This window comes from Maylandia zebra, linkage group LG4 (genome assembly GCF_041146795.1).
Source record: "Maylandia zebra isolate NMK-2024a linkage group LG4, Mzebra_GT3a, whole genome shotgun sequence".
NCBI classification, from domain to species: Eukaryota; Metazoa; Chordata; class Actinopteri; order Cichliformes; family Cichlidae; genus Maylandia; species Maylandia zebra.
In genome coordinates, this window is record NC_135170.1 from 24,794,907 (window position 1) to 24,810,285 (window position 15,379).

The 15,379-nt window shown below is 42.2% G+C and overlaps 1 protein-coding gene across 6 annotated transcripts in view; it reads left to right on the top strand.

Moving 5' to 3' along the window:
* The window catches only part of sdk2a (sidekick cell adhesion molecule 2a), an 85,984-nt gene that overhangs the window by 39,099 nt on the left and 31,506 nt on the right, over nucleotides 1–15,379 (top strand). For all 6 annotated transcript variants that reach the window (XM_076883241.1, XM_076883244.1, XM_076883243.1 and 3 more), the window contains exons 2-5: nucleotides 8,600–8,759; nucleotides 10,291–10,397; nucleotides 10,663–10,810; nucleotides 14,594–14,727. In XM_076883241.1, the coding sequence (XP_076739356.1) occupies nucleotides 8,600–8,759; nucleotides 10,291–10,397; nucleotides 10,663–10,810; nucleotides 14,594–14,727 (549 nt within the window). The remainder of the gene's footprint in view (nucleotides 1–8,599; nucleotides 8,760–10,290; nucleotides 10,398–10,662; nucleotides 10,811–14,593; nucleotides 14,728–15,379) is intronic.

The following is a 15,379-nucleotide window of genomic DNA, read 5'->3' on the forward strand; positions in this document are numbered from 1 at the left end:
TTGCTGAGCTGCCCACGGGTCCCAAGATGGACAGGCAAGGCAGCATTGCAGGTGGATCTGATTATCTCTGTCTCAGTGCGTGTGAAATAATGTTTCCCCCACCATACCATCTACTAATTAGGATCTAATTATCCAGCCTAGTGTAAACAATCACAGCAGATGGCATTATGCACAGTATTAACTCTAATGACCCGGGGCCCTGTAGAATTCACATTTCAACGCACTTGCTTATTTTATTTATTTATTCCATTAGTCTTCGCCCTACTTTCTTTTTTTCAATTCACTTAGGCCTGTTTTCAACCTTCTCATTCCCCGAGAAAAGACTACCCCTCTTCCTGTTCCCAATGATGCTCTTACAGTCCTTTTTTTTCTTCTTGTATTTGCTCCTTGTTTCACTTACTGGCATTTATCTATTTCTCTGGGTTTATTTTTGAAAAATATCAATTAGATCTCACAAAGATCAAGTAAAAATGTGTACCTATTTCTGCCACCTACAACCACCTGCCTTCTCTCTAGTGGGTAGGAAAAAAAAGGGAAAGTCATAACGATACGTGTATGTGATCTTGCGCACAAAGGCTCACTTCTTCCCCCAAACTGTAGAGGCTGTCTGTCACAGCTGGGAAATAATACTGTGATGTCAGTCACACTACACCAGGTGGGAAGTCTGGATCATTTCCCATTGCACTGAACCCAAAAGAGTTCTCCAAACCTCACTTCCTTAAGACCAAAACAGTTTCATACATTTTGTCCTTTGAAAGGAAGAAATTGCCTTGTGTCTAGCGTACATTTCTATGATACATTGATTTGTTGGATGCAAGGCTATGTTCACAGCTCGCTGCTGCAGTGCATAAATCTTGTTTGAGTGCCACAAAGTCAGGGAGGATTCCCAGCTTTATCTTGTACAGCGCTATGACTATCCCTTCATGATTAAAGACACAACTTTCTTAAATCTAGCTACAGTTGTTCATCTGCAGTTTCCTCTACTGCTCATCGGACAAGGTTGAGCTGACTAGAGACTCAATGCTGCAGAGGGTGTGTAATGGTGGTTGTGGGTGTGCGAGGTCTCATTAATTGATGCCGGGCCTTGTGCCTATGCTCCTCTGCGTGCCGTGTTCTCTGCCAGGAGCTGGACTTGCTAATTAGGCTCCTGGATATCACAGACATGTCCCTCGGTACGCCATACAATATACTGCTAGTGACTCAGTAACACTGGTAAGGAAAGTGAGAGAGAGTGGGACTAAAGGATAGAGGATACAGAGTGAGGAGGGGTGCAAAGAGACATAAAAAGATGGAGAGACATCTTGGCAGAGAGCTCAGAAGGAAGGGACATGGAGAGTAAGAGTGTGTGAGAGATGACAACTGATGAGAGGCCAGGGAAAGAAAGTAGGAAAACGACTGTACTGGGAGAGATCAAGGCTGCCGAGACGGAGAGATAGTCACAACATGCAGAAAGGAAACTGTTATTGTGGGGAAAGGGGGGAGAAAAAAAAGAAAAGAAACTTAAGATGGGAAGAGAAAAAAGGAGGAGGAAATCAAAAAGAGGAAGATAGTTTGAGACAGGCAGAGCATAGCTGAGAGGTAGAGGAAAGCACTCAGCGGAGCAGTGAGGCAAACAGGGAAGAATTCCAAACAGAAAGGGTGTGTGCGTTTGAGTGTGTGTGTGACTGTGAATTTGTCCACGCTGCCGGCTGGAGTGTGTGTCCAGATAATTCAATCTGCTGCCCATTGACTGGCCTCCCGCTCCGTCTTCACTCCTAATTAAATCTCCATTTGTTGGCTGGATGCTACTGCTTCTAATTGTGTTGCTCTAGCCTCCTGTAGACACACAGGCACACCTCAACACACACACACACACACACGGGCCCTGCAGTGGGTAGGATCCCAGACACGTCACCGCGCTACATTACACCTCAATTAATCACATCAATTACACATCAATTAACCCATGGCAATCCACTAAACACAGCTGGGATGCAGGCAGCATTTCATCTGTAGCAACCTGAGGACTCTTTCTGCAACATCAAAGCAGGCGCTGCATCAAAAAGAAAAAAAAATTCAAAAATTCAGATCAACTTAACATGAAAAATCCATAGTCCCTTTTCATTTCCTCCTCCAAGCAGAGAGCATAATTATAGGAGTATATGAGCTTTAAATAGCATGTCACGGGTTCTATATTTCCACAGCATAAGATCTCATAGGGGGCTTGTTCATTCTGGATTGCGAACAAAAGAGCATAAGCAGGAGTTGTGGGTGGACATCAACCTATCAAATACCACATACAGATGTTGAACTATGGGCCATTTCCCTAAATGAAGGCTCTTCATCTCGTCTTCCTGTTTCAGGTCTGGCGTGCTTGCTTGACTTCTACTGTAATGGGTCACTTCACCTTGGTGCCTTGTGTTGGAGGACACACTCCTCAATCTTTTCATTGCTCTCCTCCCTACTATCACTTTCCTCATCTCATCATTTCTTTACACCAATTCTCAATGTGTCTTTGACATTATCATTAAGCACTGTGTTTCTTTTTACCATCTGTTTCAATGCCGCTCTCGCTTCCTTCTCTCTGTATTCTCCCACTCAATCGCTTGCTTAATTCTTCCTTTAGTGTCGGTCTGCTTTCTGACTCGACTAGGTGATAGAGTGTAAATCGACAAGGTACCTGCTGTCACGGTGACGCAACCTCACCTTCAGAACCAACCATGTTCCGAAGGGCAGGTGGGCGGGGTGGTGGTGATGGTGGGGGTGGGACGCTGAGGGGTATATACACTTTTTAGTGTGCGCTTATGTGACTTCTAAAGAGCTCTGTATCCTCACTCCAGCATTCTTATCTCAAATCGTGAAGCACCATGTTAAGACGATCTATTATACATGTGTGTCAGTGTTCTTCTGTATGTGCGAATTCATAAGGGAAGAGCTTCATCAGCTTTCAAAATGCTTTTAACCCCTCTCCATCAACCCCGCAACCCACACCCTTACACCATCCCATTACTAGGCCAAGGTCATAGCCATGACAGTTGCATAACCCCCATCAGAGGGTAACCATGGCCCATTTCGTATCTTAAGGTCCAATTCAAGAGCCTAAATGACAGCTCTAAATTTTCCAGTATGACATGATGCACCATGGGTGGACTGAAGGTGGGAAGTTATACACACATATACAGTATGAGTGCATTTGTGTTGAGCTTCCAAGGTAGAGTGAGAAATGAATACAAATGGACCTTCAAAGGAAACAGGCACCGCTAACCACTATAGCTAAATATCAGAGATGCATTTGAGCCAAGTGCCAGCTAGGATGCTGTTACGTCGGCTCAAATGCAGGTGGCTGAGGATTAAACAGAGGTCAGAAGAGCTCCCTGCTGCTGGTGTGGAGCTGGGGTAAGAAGGTTAGGCAAAAAAAAAAAAGCTAGAGAATGAATATAAGACAAAAGCTGAATGTGAACACCGTTTGTGTGATTGCATGCCAGCATGGTGCAATGGGGAGCACAATGGCCTTTGGTTTATAAAGCTACCCCAGTGCCTGTGGTCTTTGTCTCACTGCCATTAAAATTCTGTGTATGCAGCGGGGGACCCGGCTGGAGCCATGCCACCATTCAACCTCAGCTGTCAGGTTAGAATAAGGTGTTTTTATATCTGTGGTGAATGGGCTGTGGTGGTGCAGACTGACTGTTAGGGGCAGCTGCTCTGCACAGCAGCCACATTATAAAAGCCCTCCTGGTCCTTCCATGCCAGTTTTCAGTCATCCATAGACCTGCTTGCTTCAGTTAGCTTTTACCTCTGGTCATAGTGGTGTAAGAATTGTTCCTCTATAAGGAATTTCCCCTAGCTTTCCATCTAGACATGAAACCTGCAGGTAACAATGTTGTGCACCTGCCAAACACTGCACTATCACTTCATGCTTCATAGGAAGGGAACTGTTCTCTGGTTAATTCCAGTCTCTGGAAGAAAAGAACTTTTCAGCTTCCTTAAACACTTATATTCTGCGATCCTCTGGAACAGGTTTGCATAAAGGACACTGACTTGTTTTCCATAGCGTCTCATCAGCCATGACCAACACGATGCTGCCCCCATTATTCTTCACTGTTGGGATGGTATCAAGCAGGTAATGAGCCTAGCCGGTAATGTGTCTGGTGTCCTCAGAATGTAACGTTAGGAACTGAGGCTAAAAAAGTTCTGGTTTTATCTGACCAGAGAATCTTGTTTATCACGTCCTGAGACTCCCTTAGGTAATCTTTTGCAACATCAAAGCTTGCTGTTATGTTTTTCAACAAGAAGAGACTTCATCTGTCTCCTCACACTACCATAAAAAAAACCAAAACCCCAAAATCAGTGCAGTGTTGTTTCTCCCACCTTCACACTGGACCTAAGAAGTAGATGTTGGGGTTCTTTGTCACCTCTCCTCCGAGGGTTCTTCCTTGATTACTCAGTTTAGCTTGGCCAAGTTCTGGGAAATATCATATATTCTACTGATGTCTTATGTTTAGGTCTTTTGAAGGCCACTCCTGGAATTTTTCACTGAAGCACAGAGAATCAAGCAAAAAAAATGAGAGATTGAAGTTAAATTTTATGCACATGCCAAACCCAAACCTAATTCACATCCTTTGTCATAGCAAGGGGTCTATAATGGTTTCCTGTGCTTTTTCTTTTAATGTTTTAAGAACGCTTTTAAAGTTCTCGTTGTCTTTCTGGGTGATTTGTGTGGAGTGATAAAAAAACAGATTGGGCATGAAGAAATTTTAGCATTGAGCTATAAGAAAGCTGAACACTTTCTGAATGCAGTGGATATAATATGTGTGTGCAAGTTAGGGCTGCCACAAACGATTATTTTGATAGTCGACTAGTCAGCGATTACTTTTGCGATTAGTCGACTAATCAGATCATCATCCATTGAACATACAGCATACAGCTTATTGCACCAGCAGCATCTGCTCTTATATAACTATCATTAGCTTTCAGCTTTAAGTGTTTAAGGTATGTGCTAACTAAAAATAAAGACAAGATGATAGTTTATTAAATTTTAATGACATTTGCAGAGTGTTTCGGTGGAGTTTAATAAACTCCTTGCTATCTAAAATATAACAGGACACCGGAGTAAATTCTCCAGCATCTCACACTTCTGATAATCAGCTGTCTGCTTGACGTTTATTCAGCTGTGTAAAAACTATAACTTTAATCTCATCCAAACCGATTTACTCAGGAACAAATAAAACACTGAAAAAAGCCAAACAACATTTTGAAGTTATCTAAGTGACTCATATATCATGTTTAACCTGAGTAGCAAAAGACGGCGGTGGGTTTGAAAACGATCTGCCGGGAGTCCGTGTTCTCACGGCTCTAGTTAGCCTAGCCCCCGGCTAGCTATCGAGCTAGTGGGTAACAGACGTCTCAGAAAACGTCGGAGCGCTTTTGAAAATATGTGGTGTCTTGATAAACTGAGCAGATATTTGAGGTTTACACAGCTACATTCTCGCCTGAAAATATGTTTATTTTATGACCCAGAAAGAATAATAAGAGTAATATTAAAACTAACCAGCTGCCGCCATTGTTGGAAACTAAGCAGGGCCGCGATGGGCCGCGCTATGAATTCTGGGACACAGTTTCTTCTTCTTCGGGGTTTAACGGCAGCTGGCATCCTTGGACATGCAGTGCTGCCATCTTCTGTTTCAGTCCATTATTACACTCTTAAATCCTACTACTGATTCCTGCGTCTTTTGTGATCTTACAAAGCTTCAAACGACGCGTCGACTATTAAATTAGTCGTCGACGATTTTGATAGTCGACGTAATCGTGACTAGTCGACTAATCGTGGCAGCCCTAGTGCAAGTCTATTATACTGTAGAATTTGCTCCACAAGGCCACAGTGGTTTAAAAAGAGATGACCCCTAAGAGAAATATTACCTGTGACACCAGAGTTGTAAGATATAATACACAGGTGCGGTACACTGACCCCCAAATCTTAAAGCTCTATTGTGCCTATCAAATGTGAAAACAAACAGAAAACCCACACTCGCTGCTAAGTATTCTTTTTAGTATTCATTGCTGGGCAAGACGAACCTATTTAGACTGATGATGAGAAGTAGATCGTGCTGATATGTCAAAGCCAAAGCACATTTGTCTTGCTAAACAATAAAAATTAAGAAGAATACTTTTCATTGAGTCCTGACATGTGCACACTCTGTATTGACAGAACTTTGTGCTCCTGTAAGAGCATGCGTGTCAATTTTCGCATGCAAAGAAAAAGTTATCCTAACTTTGACTTATGCAATGACAGTGCATCTATTCACACTTGTGTATTTTTCTGCCATGAAAAAAAAAGAAACACACTTGAAAATGTAATCCTGCCATTGACACCACACATGCAGAGCCTACCACTGACACCAACATGGATCAGCAGCGTGTGTCCTCAGTGTTTCACTGTGAAGTTCAGAAAGCACAGTGAGGGAGAGAGAAATCCGCATCCGACAAGAGGTTCTCCACTGGAAACTCATTAGATCCCAGAGGCCAGTCTTCGGAGGAGCTGACCTTGTCTTCTGTCAGCATTAAGAACTGTTGGCGGTCACAGGTCATTTAAGTTCTTACAGTCTCAAAAAGAAGATCACTTCAGCTGGGTCTTGTGTGGATAGCAATCATTTCTTGGGGTACGCAGCAGAAATTCTGCACACTTATGTCATGCAAGACTTATTTCCTGTTCGTGCTGGCTTTGGTCCTGAAAATATACACTTTGCTCTAGATGTGAAATTGGTCACAAGTGCCACAGATAACCACTGTTCGGGGAGTCATTATTAGAGCTTGTGTGAATGTGTCATATGAGGCAGAAAAAATGTGAATGCATGAATGGTGCTGAAACAGGTAACTGCGGTGGTGATTACAGGGCACTCAATTCCGCAGTCCACAATTTCACAACAGTAAGTCGGTATTATGTATTGCCCCAGACAATCGATGTGTGAGTTGCATGTGCAGGTCTCTAATGGTGGCTTTTTGATAGAGCCATACCGCTAAGTGCACATAGCCACCAAAACCCCAAACCAGCTGGAAGTGGTTGGGTGTGTGTTTATTCAGCCATAAGTGTATGTTTTGGGATTTTCTGTGTGTGTATGTGCAGATATGTGTGTGTGTGTCAAGTACAAATGCATTTACTAGAGGACAGAATTATAGCAAAGCCACCACTCAGCAGCTAGTGTCTGGGGAAAAATAGGGACGGCTTCTCCATTTGGGCTCAGACAAAGATCAGTTTGAAGTGGCTGTTGGGTTTAACAGTGTTTGTTTTTGAAAAGTTCATGTAAGGGTGGTAGAAAGAATGGATTACCCAGGTAGTTTTATCAAAAAAAGAAGAAAAAAAATTGCAAGTTTTGATCTTTTTGTATGATAGAAAATGGACTAAGCTGCAGCTAAGCATAGTGTGTGATTTGTGGCAAGCATGATTGCCGACGTGAAACACAAAGGTGCATAGTCGTTCTTTTATTTTCTGTTTCAATCAGGTCCAATTTGCTGTATCCCCTTCTCTGCCCAGCGAAGGCTGCCCTCACGTTCACCCAGTTCCGCCACACCATCCTCTGCATTTACTGCCATAAATCTTGGCTGTGAACTTGCATATGGGTGCGGAGAGCAAGGGTGGCTCCAGTAATCAGCCATGAGAGTGACTCACCTAGTAGACACAGTACCAGGCATGCTCCAGGCCACAGCGGCATACTGCAGCTATTAATACAGACTTTAATTAGCCCGCCACAAACACTGGCACAATCAGCTCAGTGTCGCCCATGGCTCGTGAGGCAGACAGATCAATAGGTCTGATCATGCCTTTTTCATCAGCTCAAATGAAAGCACTTTGTCTCCAAGCTCAGCCCTGGACCTTGCATATCACCTTAAAGTCTTTTTGTGGCTGTACTGGCTGTGTGCAGTGTTGCGGATGAGGCCTGTATAATCTGGTTGCATTAGGGAACTATAAAGATAAATGAAGGGAGGCACAGAGTATAACTCATCCTGTCACAGAAAGGATTTTAAGACGGGGGAAACTTTGTGTTTTCTAAAGCAGCCCCTATCACCCCTACCCCCCAACGCTTCCTAATTTCTCACTCTCTCCACCTCTAGCATGCTTGTTTTTCGCAGTATTTTTCTCCATCTGCTTTTGGCCTATTCCTCTTCCCCCTTCCCTCCATCTCCCTCTTCTTGCCTGTCTCCCTCCCCATCCTCTTTTACTGATGTAGAGGTATGGAAGTGTTCATTTACACTTCTTCTGCTGCACAAATTGCTCTTCTACCTCTATGCCAGCACATTTCAATTTGAAATAAAGGAGTAAGCTGCTTTCGCGGTAACAACTTATTCCGTGTGCTTTTTGGCAAGCTTTTCTGTTGACCTTCAAGTTCCCAATCAGTGCAGAAGAAAAATGGAAATAGCTTGTTCTGAGTCCTCTTTTTTTCCCTGTGAATTGCTCAAATTGTGTTGTGTCTCCTCGCAGAGGTTACTGAATCACTGCCATTTTTACTACCCTCACTCAGCTGCTTCGCTTTTTCCTTCTTTTTCTTCCTTTTTACTCATCTTTTCCTTTATGTTTTGTATGACTCAGTTTTCCTTCTTCTTCTTCTTCTCTTTCTTTTTCTAATAGATGATGTCCCACCTTATTTTAAGATGGAGCCTCCTCAAACCCAGGTTCACCTGGAGGGAAATCGCTTAGTACTTACTTGCATGGCTGAGGGCAGCTGGCCCCTGGAATTCAAATGGATCTACAATGGTACTGAGCTTACACGTTTCTCCTTGGAATACAGGTGAGGAATGCAACCTTGCTTGCCTGCAATAATTCTTTTTTTCCCTTATCTTAACCCTAAGTATCTTACTACATGAGGACATTTTAGAGGCATTTAATTGTAACTAATAGCACAATTGCTCATTTTTATTCATATTCCAAACTCATTTCTATGGATTTATTCAGGACTGATTTGGCTGCATATCTCCCTTGAAACATAGCATCTTGTGTTCAAGGGATTATCAAATTTATTCCGATTTGTATCTCACACTGCATTCAACATTCCGAGATGGTGTGTGCAGATAAATATTCTTTACTCTCCCCTCTCTTGCGGTTTGCTGAAACTATCACTGCCGTAATAAAATCAGACAATGCAAATTCTTTTTTATCAGCTTATATGGTGTGGATGGGCCACTTTGATCTGTGAGCTGTAGTATGCTTTTTCACTTATTTTGGAGATGTTCTGGACACCTCGTATTACATATTTCAGCCTCTAAACACAATGTTGAATTATTGGAACAACTCAGCGTGGTAAAAGAAGTGTTCACCCTGCGCTAACAAGTCCTCTGTGCATGTGTGCGTGTGTGCCCACTTCTACATGTACAGTATGCTTGTGTAGCATTATGCCTGCATGCGAGTTAACAGGTGACAGATGCAGTCCACAGTGGAAGTCACTTTCAATCCAATTTTAGCACAGTTTCCTAGACTCCACTCACAGTCATACCAAAACCCTAGACATGGACAGACACGCTAAGGTGGTAGTGTCTGATTGCTATCGCTGCCCCCCTCCCCACCATCACTTCGCTGCCTGTTATACCTACCTTCTTTCACACATCCTCTCTCTCCCCTTCATCTTTTTCTTCTCTCCTTGTCTTTCCTAAGCATTTGGCTGCGCTCTCACGTGGCTTAGTCTCTGGGTCTGCCTTGCAGGCCAGCCCTCTGCTTGTTATTCTTCACCAGCCCTGATCAAAGAGGAGAACTGGAATCCATTTAATCAGACCCCCCACCCCCCCTTACCCCCCGAATTGCAGTGCAGGGGGGAACATGGCTGGGGTGGAAGCTACACTCCTAAGTGGCTGTAGCAAACGGGAGTAACTGCTTAGGTTATTTTGCTAGTATTTCACATGCACCATCTAACATGAATGCACATCAAGGGGGAGAGACGGAGCTGTGGATGGCCAGAACATGCGCTTGGTGCTTGTTTGATTCATCAGGCTGAAGATGGAGGAATCGCGTTTTGTGAGTCCTGCCAGTCAGGACCTGTGCTCTACATTAAAATTTCATTCTTCCTTCTCTGGTTTACTATCCACTGTCCAGGATTACATCAGCAGCAAATAACACTTCAAAGATGCGCTGTTATTTTCCTTTTTTTTAGACCATTTATGTCTTATTACAAAGAGGAATGTCATTAAGGCACCGTTTCAGGTGCCCACTGAAACATGTCAATTAATTTAGCATCTTGAGTGTGGGTGATAATAGCAGCAAGATGACAAATGTTGCTGTCTGTCATGCTGATGATGACTAATTGCAGTTGTGTTGCGTGTGCCCATTAGGTACCTGATCCCCTCGCTGGACCGATCGCACGCTGGCCATTACCGCTGTATTGTGAGAAACCGAGTTGGTGCTATAATGCAGTGCAGCACTGAAGTGCAGGTTGCCTGTGAGTAAAGGATTCTTTCTATACATCCTCCATTCTGGCAGATTAAGGGCAAGACACTGTTTTTGTGAAAAGCTCGTCATGCACACTATGTGGATGAGTCACTTTGTTTTAAGGCGCTTAGCTTTTGAAAAAGGTACATAACATTAATGCTAATAATGGCAATTGTTTATTTCCATCCTTTTTGCTGGCAGGCATTTTCAGCATTTTCTGTTCTAGTATCTTTTCTCTGTCTCCCTCTTGTTAACTCACTTTTTATGTCTCCTAGATATGGGGGGTTTTGTGGAAGGTGAGAGGTCTCAAACTGTGTCCCAGGGCGAGGGTGCTCTAATCCGTGCACCACGTATACACAGTTTCCCCAGGCCCCAGATTACCTGGTTCAGAGATGGGCGTAAGATTCCCTCCAGCAGTCGCATGTAAGCCTCCATTCACCCCAATTTGATTGCTTTAGTTTAGACAAAGCATTTATGCATCTTACTTGTGTTTTTCTGTGCCTGTCTCAGAAAGTTCTCTCATATATGAGCTGTAGATGAATGCAGAGCTGTTGAAATAGAATATCTTTCACTTCAGAGAACTCTAAGAGGTTCAATACTGCTCACAGATTTTTTTTTTCCAATCCCCCCACACACCATGAGTGAAGTTGAGCAGAATAGTTGATGAACGAATGTTGGCACAGGCCTTGTGTTCATCATTGAATCGCCTCTCAGTGATAAAGCGGGTTATTATATTGGCCCTATTGACTTTGCAGGCAGAATGATTGAAGGGTAGAGATAGAGCAGGCAGCAGAGGAACCAATTAGACAAAATTGGACAAAAGGCCTCAATTGATGATAGATTTGACTGACAGCACTCACCCCTGGTTAGATTTCTGTCTTGAAGGGTCTATGTGTGTGTGTGTGTGTGTGTGTGTGTGTGTGTGTGTGTGTGTGTGTGTGTGTTTGCATATCTTGCAGACATTTGTTATGTTTATGTATTTCAAACAGTTTTTAAATGATGATTTCATTTATTAAGGGGGAAAAGGCTATCCAAACATAACTGAAAAAGTATTTCCCCCCCTTGTTAAATCAATAATTCACTAACCACAAGCAGGCCTGATTACTGCCAGACCTACTAAATCAAGTAAAAGTGAAGTAGGTTAAAAGATCTCAAAAAACCACCATGCCACCAGTTCACCAACTGCCATCATTCTGGAAAGGGTTATAAAACCATTTCTAAGGCTTTGGGATTTCAGCAAACCACAGTGATCGCCATTATCCACAATTGGAGAACATTTGTAACAGTGGTCAACCTTCCTAGAAGTGGTAGGCCAACCAAAATTACTGCAAAAGCACATCAACAACTCATCCAGGAGGTCCCAAAAAAAAGACCGAGAACAACATCTAAAGAACTGCAGGCCTCACTCGCCTAATTTAAGGTTAGTGTTTATGATTCCACAGTAGAAAAAACAGTGGACAAAAATGGCATCATTAAGAGTTTCAAGATGAAAACCGTTGCTGACAAACACAAAGGCCCGTCTCACATTTGCAAAAAATGTCTTGATAATTTCCAGTACTTTTAGGAAAATACTCTGTGGACTATCAATACAGAACTATCTGGAAGGTTCGGGTTCTGATATGTCTAGTTTTAAACAAACATCATACCAGCAATCAAACATAGTGGTGGCAGCGTGGTGGTCTGAGGCTGCTTTGCAGCTTTAAGACCTGGACTTTAAGGCCTTTCCCTACTTGATGAAACTATGCATTCTGCTCTTTACCAGAAAATCTTGAAGGAGAACGTCTTAAGCTCTAGCGCACTTGGGTAGTGCAGCAGGACAAGAGGCCCACCTATGAATGGCTACAAAAAACAAAATAAATGTCAATCAAAGTCCAGACTTCAGTCAAATTTCGATGCTTTGGCATGACCTTAAACAGGCTGTTCATGCTTGAAAACCATCCACTGTTGTGGATTTAAAACAATTCTGCAAGGAAGAGTAGGACAAAAATCCTCCTCAGCGATCTCAAAGATTTATTGCCAGTTATCACAAATGCTTGACTGCAGTTCTTGCTGCCACAACCAGTTATTAGGTTCAGAGGACACATTTCACACAGGGACAGTTCCAATTGGAAACACATTTCCAAGTGCCGGTCTGTGTAGTGAATTTTTCTTTATTTATCTGTTTCTGTTTTTTGAATTATGTGGAAATATCCAATATTCCTTAATAAATACTGTGAAATTAATATCTGTTATCCAGAAAAGAGATGTAGGCTGTCTATAATGTCACAGAAAGCACCTCCTTATCTATGATCACCATCATGTCATAGCTGACATGAAGACATTTACCCTGGGCTGCATGTTGTTGGTTAAAGCATAGATTTGGTGAAAGTACTTTCTGAGTCCAGCTGTAAAAGTTGCAGTAGAAGCACTGAGGAATATTGTAAGAAAAATCTCAGTCCTTTCCATGAATGTCCAACCAATCCCAGAGCTAGTTATCGTGTTGTTTAGAGGTGAATCTTATTAGAAGCAAAGCAGTGAAACTTTGCACCGTGACAATGTGAGTCACTGACAGGATACTCTACATTTACCGCTTGTTTGCTCGCTTTGTGTCAGGCCACATTGATATTCACAGGTGTGTGTCTGTGTATCAATGTGCGTTTCTTTAAGTGTCTGTTGAATCTGTAAGAGCCTCAGCTCCTAATTGTCCAGGAGTCTGTCTGTTTATCCTGCACCGATCAGGTGGATGCTGGCAGATACAATGAGCCTAATCTGGCCCCATGCTTGGCGTCAGCTCTCATTTTCACCAAACCATCAGCCTAACCTACATTTAGTCATTCAAGAGGGTGCTGGGCCACAGCAGTGACAGAAAAGATTGGACTTGAAAACTGCACCTTTTACACATTCATGGTTTTTATATGTGTGTGTATTTTCTGAAAATTGTCATAAATACTACAAATGCAATTACCGTGAGAAAAATCCATTTTAAGTGCATAAATAACTACTCGAGCGGTTGTTAGATTTATTGTGAAATAGAGCCAATATTTGATATTTGCCTATATTTCAGTCCAAGAAATATACAAATTTAAAGAAATATACAAATTTAAAAAGTAAAGAAGAGAAACACCCATGACTGATGATGTTGCATAGTTTGTCAATCAGAAGGTATTCTCCCTCTTACGCTCGCTTCCCTCATTCAAAAAATAGGGAACGCCACAAATACAACAACCAGCCAAAATGGGACATCTAAAAATGAGTAATCCACTTGAAACAATAAAAACTCATTATTTTTTAAACTGCATTATCATATCATCTTATTTGAGTCCTTACTAAGCATAGATGTCACAACCAGCAAATGTTAAGGAAATATGTCTGAATCAACGGCTTTTTAACCAAATATCAACATCAGTATTGGTCGTGAGAGCCTAAACCTTACATACTACTTTACTGCTTTTTAACTTTCTTTTCAAATCTCCATCAACCAGGAAGAACTGCATAAAGATGAATCCTGATGTCTCTTGTATACCTCAAATATGTTGAAATCAAAGTTCATTAGTTGCACCAAGCTGTCTTAAACTATTAAGAGAAATAGCCAACAGCGTCAATAGCCAGCCAAGCAACTGCTTCCATGGACAAAACTCAGACTGGCCGCAAGTGTGTTTCTGTAGAAACCCTCTGGGATCTATAACAATTAAAATGACAGTGAACCCTTTAATGAAGTACTTTATATATTAAGCAGATAATAAAAAGCAAGACATGTTCTGAGTTATTTCCTAAACACACTGTGTATATTGTAGAGAGAAGTGCTCATAAAATTGTCTCTCTCTGCTTCTTTTCAGTGGTAATTTATGTGATATGTATGCGTATGTGTGTCAGTTTACCCTTCAGATTTATTGACTGTGTGAAACAACTACTCACTGGTTTAATGATTTGAGTGTTTCTGTGTGCTTGTTAATGTGTTTATGTGTGCGAATGTACGGTTTTGAGTTTGTTTGAGGATGAATTTTGCAATGTACAGCAGTTGGCTGAAATGAAATGGACTGGAAATTTCTACCACTCTTTGCACCTTTTAATTGGAAGCCAAATTGGTGGCCTTAATTTGGTGCAGCTGCACACTACCTAAAGGCAGTTTGTAGCTTTCTGAGACTAGGGTGATTGTTGCAGGAATTATTATTCACTAATGCACTGTCCTTAAAACTAATGCGTGTTTTTATTTGCATGGATACTCAGTGCCATCGCCCTGGACAACACGCTCGTCATCCTGTCCACCGTGGCCCCTGACGCAGGACGTTATTATGCCCAGGCAGTTAATGATAAAAACGGGGAGAACAAAACCAGTCAGCCCATCACTCTCACAGTGGAGAGTAAGTACTCACACGTGCGCATACATGTGTACATGCGTATACACAGGAAACAGACTTCTTCGCCCACAGAGTAAAGACACAGCAGGTTGTTTGTGTCAACATGTTGTTGCAGATGAAAATGTAGTTTTGGGTTGTGTTTTTTTTTTTAAATTTGTGTATTTCCTCTTGGCGCATCACTTAGATACACATTTTATTTAACACAGTGGCAACACAACAGGTTGCTCAGCCAAAAACAGTAGAAACAGAGATAGCGCCCTCTACTGACAGGTGCTTTCTTTATTTCCTGATTTCTCTTTCTAAAAAATACATGCTTATCATACTCATTACCTGCAGCACAATAGATGTCCTCTTATTCTCCAAGGCCTACTCCAACCTCTGGCTTCAATAGCGAATTACAATGTTTTAGGTGGAACTCCAGCAGGACCTCTGTGAAAAGGCAGAAAGGCCCCATGGAGTACAACTTTGGTTGAAATCCTCCTAACAAAAAAACCAAAAATGAATTCTCAAAATGACGCTGAGCACACAGGGAATGATTAAGCATACACACGCCTACATCAACACACAAATCAAAGCAGAAGGTCGGCCTCAATTATAAAACCCACATGTGCACAATTTCAAATAAAGTTCGGCATTGGCGGCAGAAGCATGGTTT